The 443-nt window shown below is 71.1% G+C and overlaps 1 protein-coding gene across 1 annotated transcript in view; it reads left to right on the top strand.

Annotated features, from left to right (window-relative positions):
- Positions 1-2: 2 nt before the first annotated feature.
- Positions 3-443, top strand: part of gpr19 (G protein-coupled receptor 19) — a gene marked incomplete at its 5' end in the record, with an annotated part of 1,435 nt that continues 994 nt past the window's right edge. The window contains one exon of the mRNA XM_019897454.1: positions 3-443. Within this exon, the coding sequence (XP_019753013.1) occupies positions 3-443 (441 nt within the window).

The raw sequence follows: 443 nt of genomic DNA, 5'->3' as shown, positions 1-443 counted from the left end.
AGGACGGCCTGACGTCGGGCGAGGTGGCGGCGTTGGCGCTGGTGTTCGGCGCGCTGTGGCTGGTGTCGGTCCTGGGCAACGCGCTGGTGTGCCTGGTGATCCGCCGCAGCCGCCGCACGCAGTCCACCACCAACTACTTTGTGGTGGCCATGGCCTGCGCCGACCTGCTCCTGAGCGTGGGCGGCGCCCCCCTGGTCCTGGCGCAGGTGGCGTGGGGGCGCTGGCCCCTGGGCGCGGCGGCGTGCGCGGCGGCCCGCTACGTGCAGCACCTGTGCCCCGGCGTGCAGGCGTACGTCCTGCTGTCCATCTCGGTGGACCGCTTCTACACCATCGTGCACCCGCTCAGCTTCAAAGTGTCCCGCGAGAAGGCCAAGAAGATGATCCTGGCGTCGTGTTTGCTGGACGCGGCCCTGGCGGCGCCCTGCCTCTTCTTCTACGGCGCC

The sequence above is a fragment of the Hippocampus comes genome, unplaced genomic scaffold (genome assembly GCF_001891065.2).
Source record: "Hippocampus comes isolate QL1 unplaced genomic scaffold, H_comes_QL1_v1.1 scaffold81, whole genome shotgun sequence".
Lineage (NCBI taxonomy): Eukaryota > Metazoa > Chordata > Actinopteri > Syngnathiformes > Syngnathidae > Hippocampus > Hippocampus comes.
The sequence above is the reverse complement of the archived record's forward strand: the minus strand, read 5'-3'. Positions and strand labels throughout refer to the sequence as shown.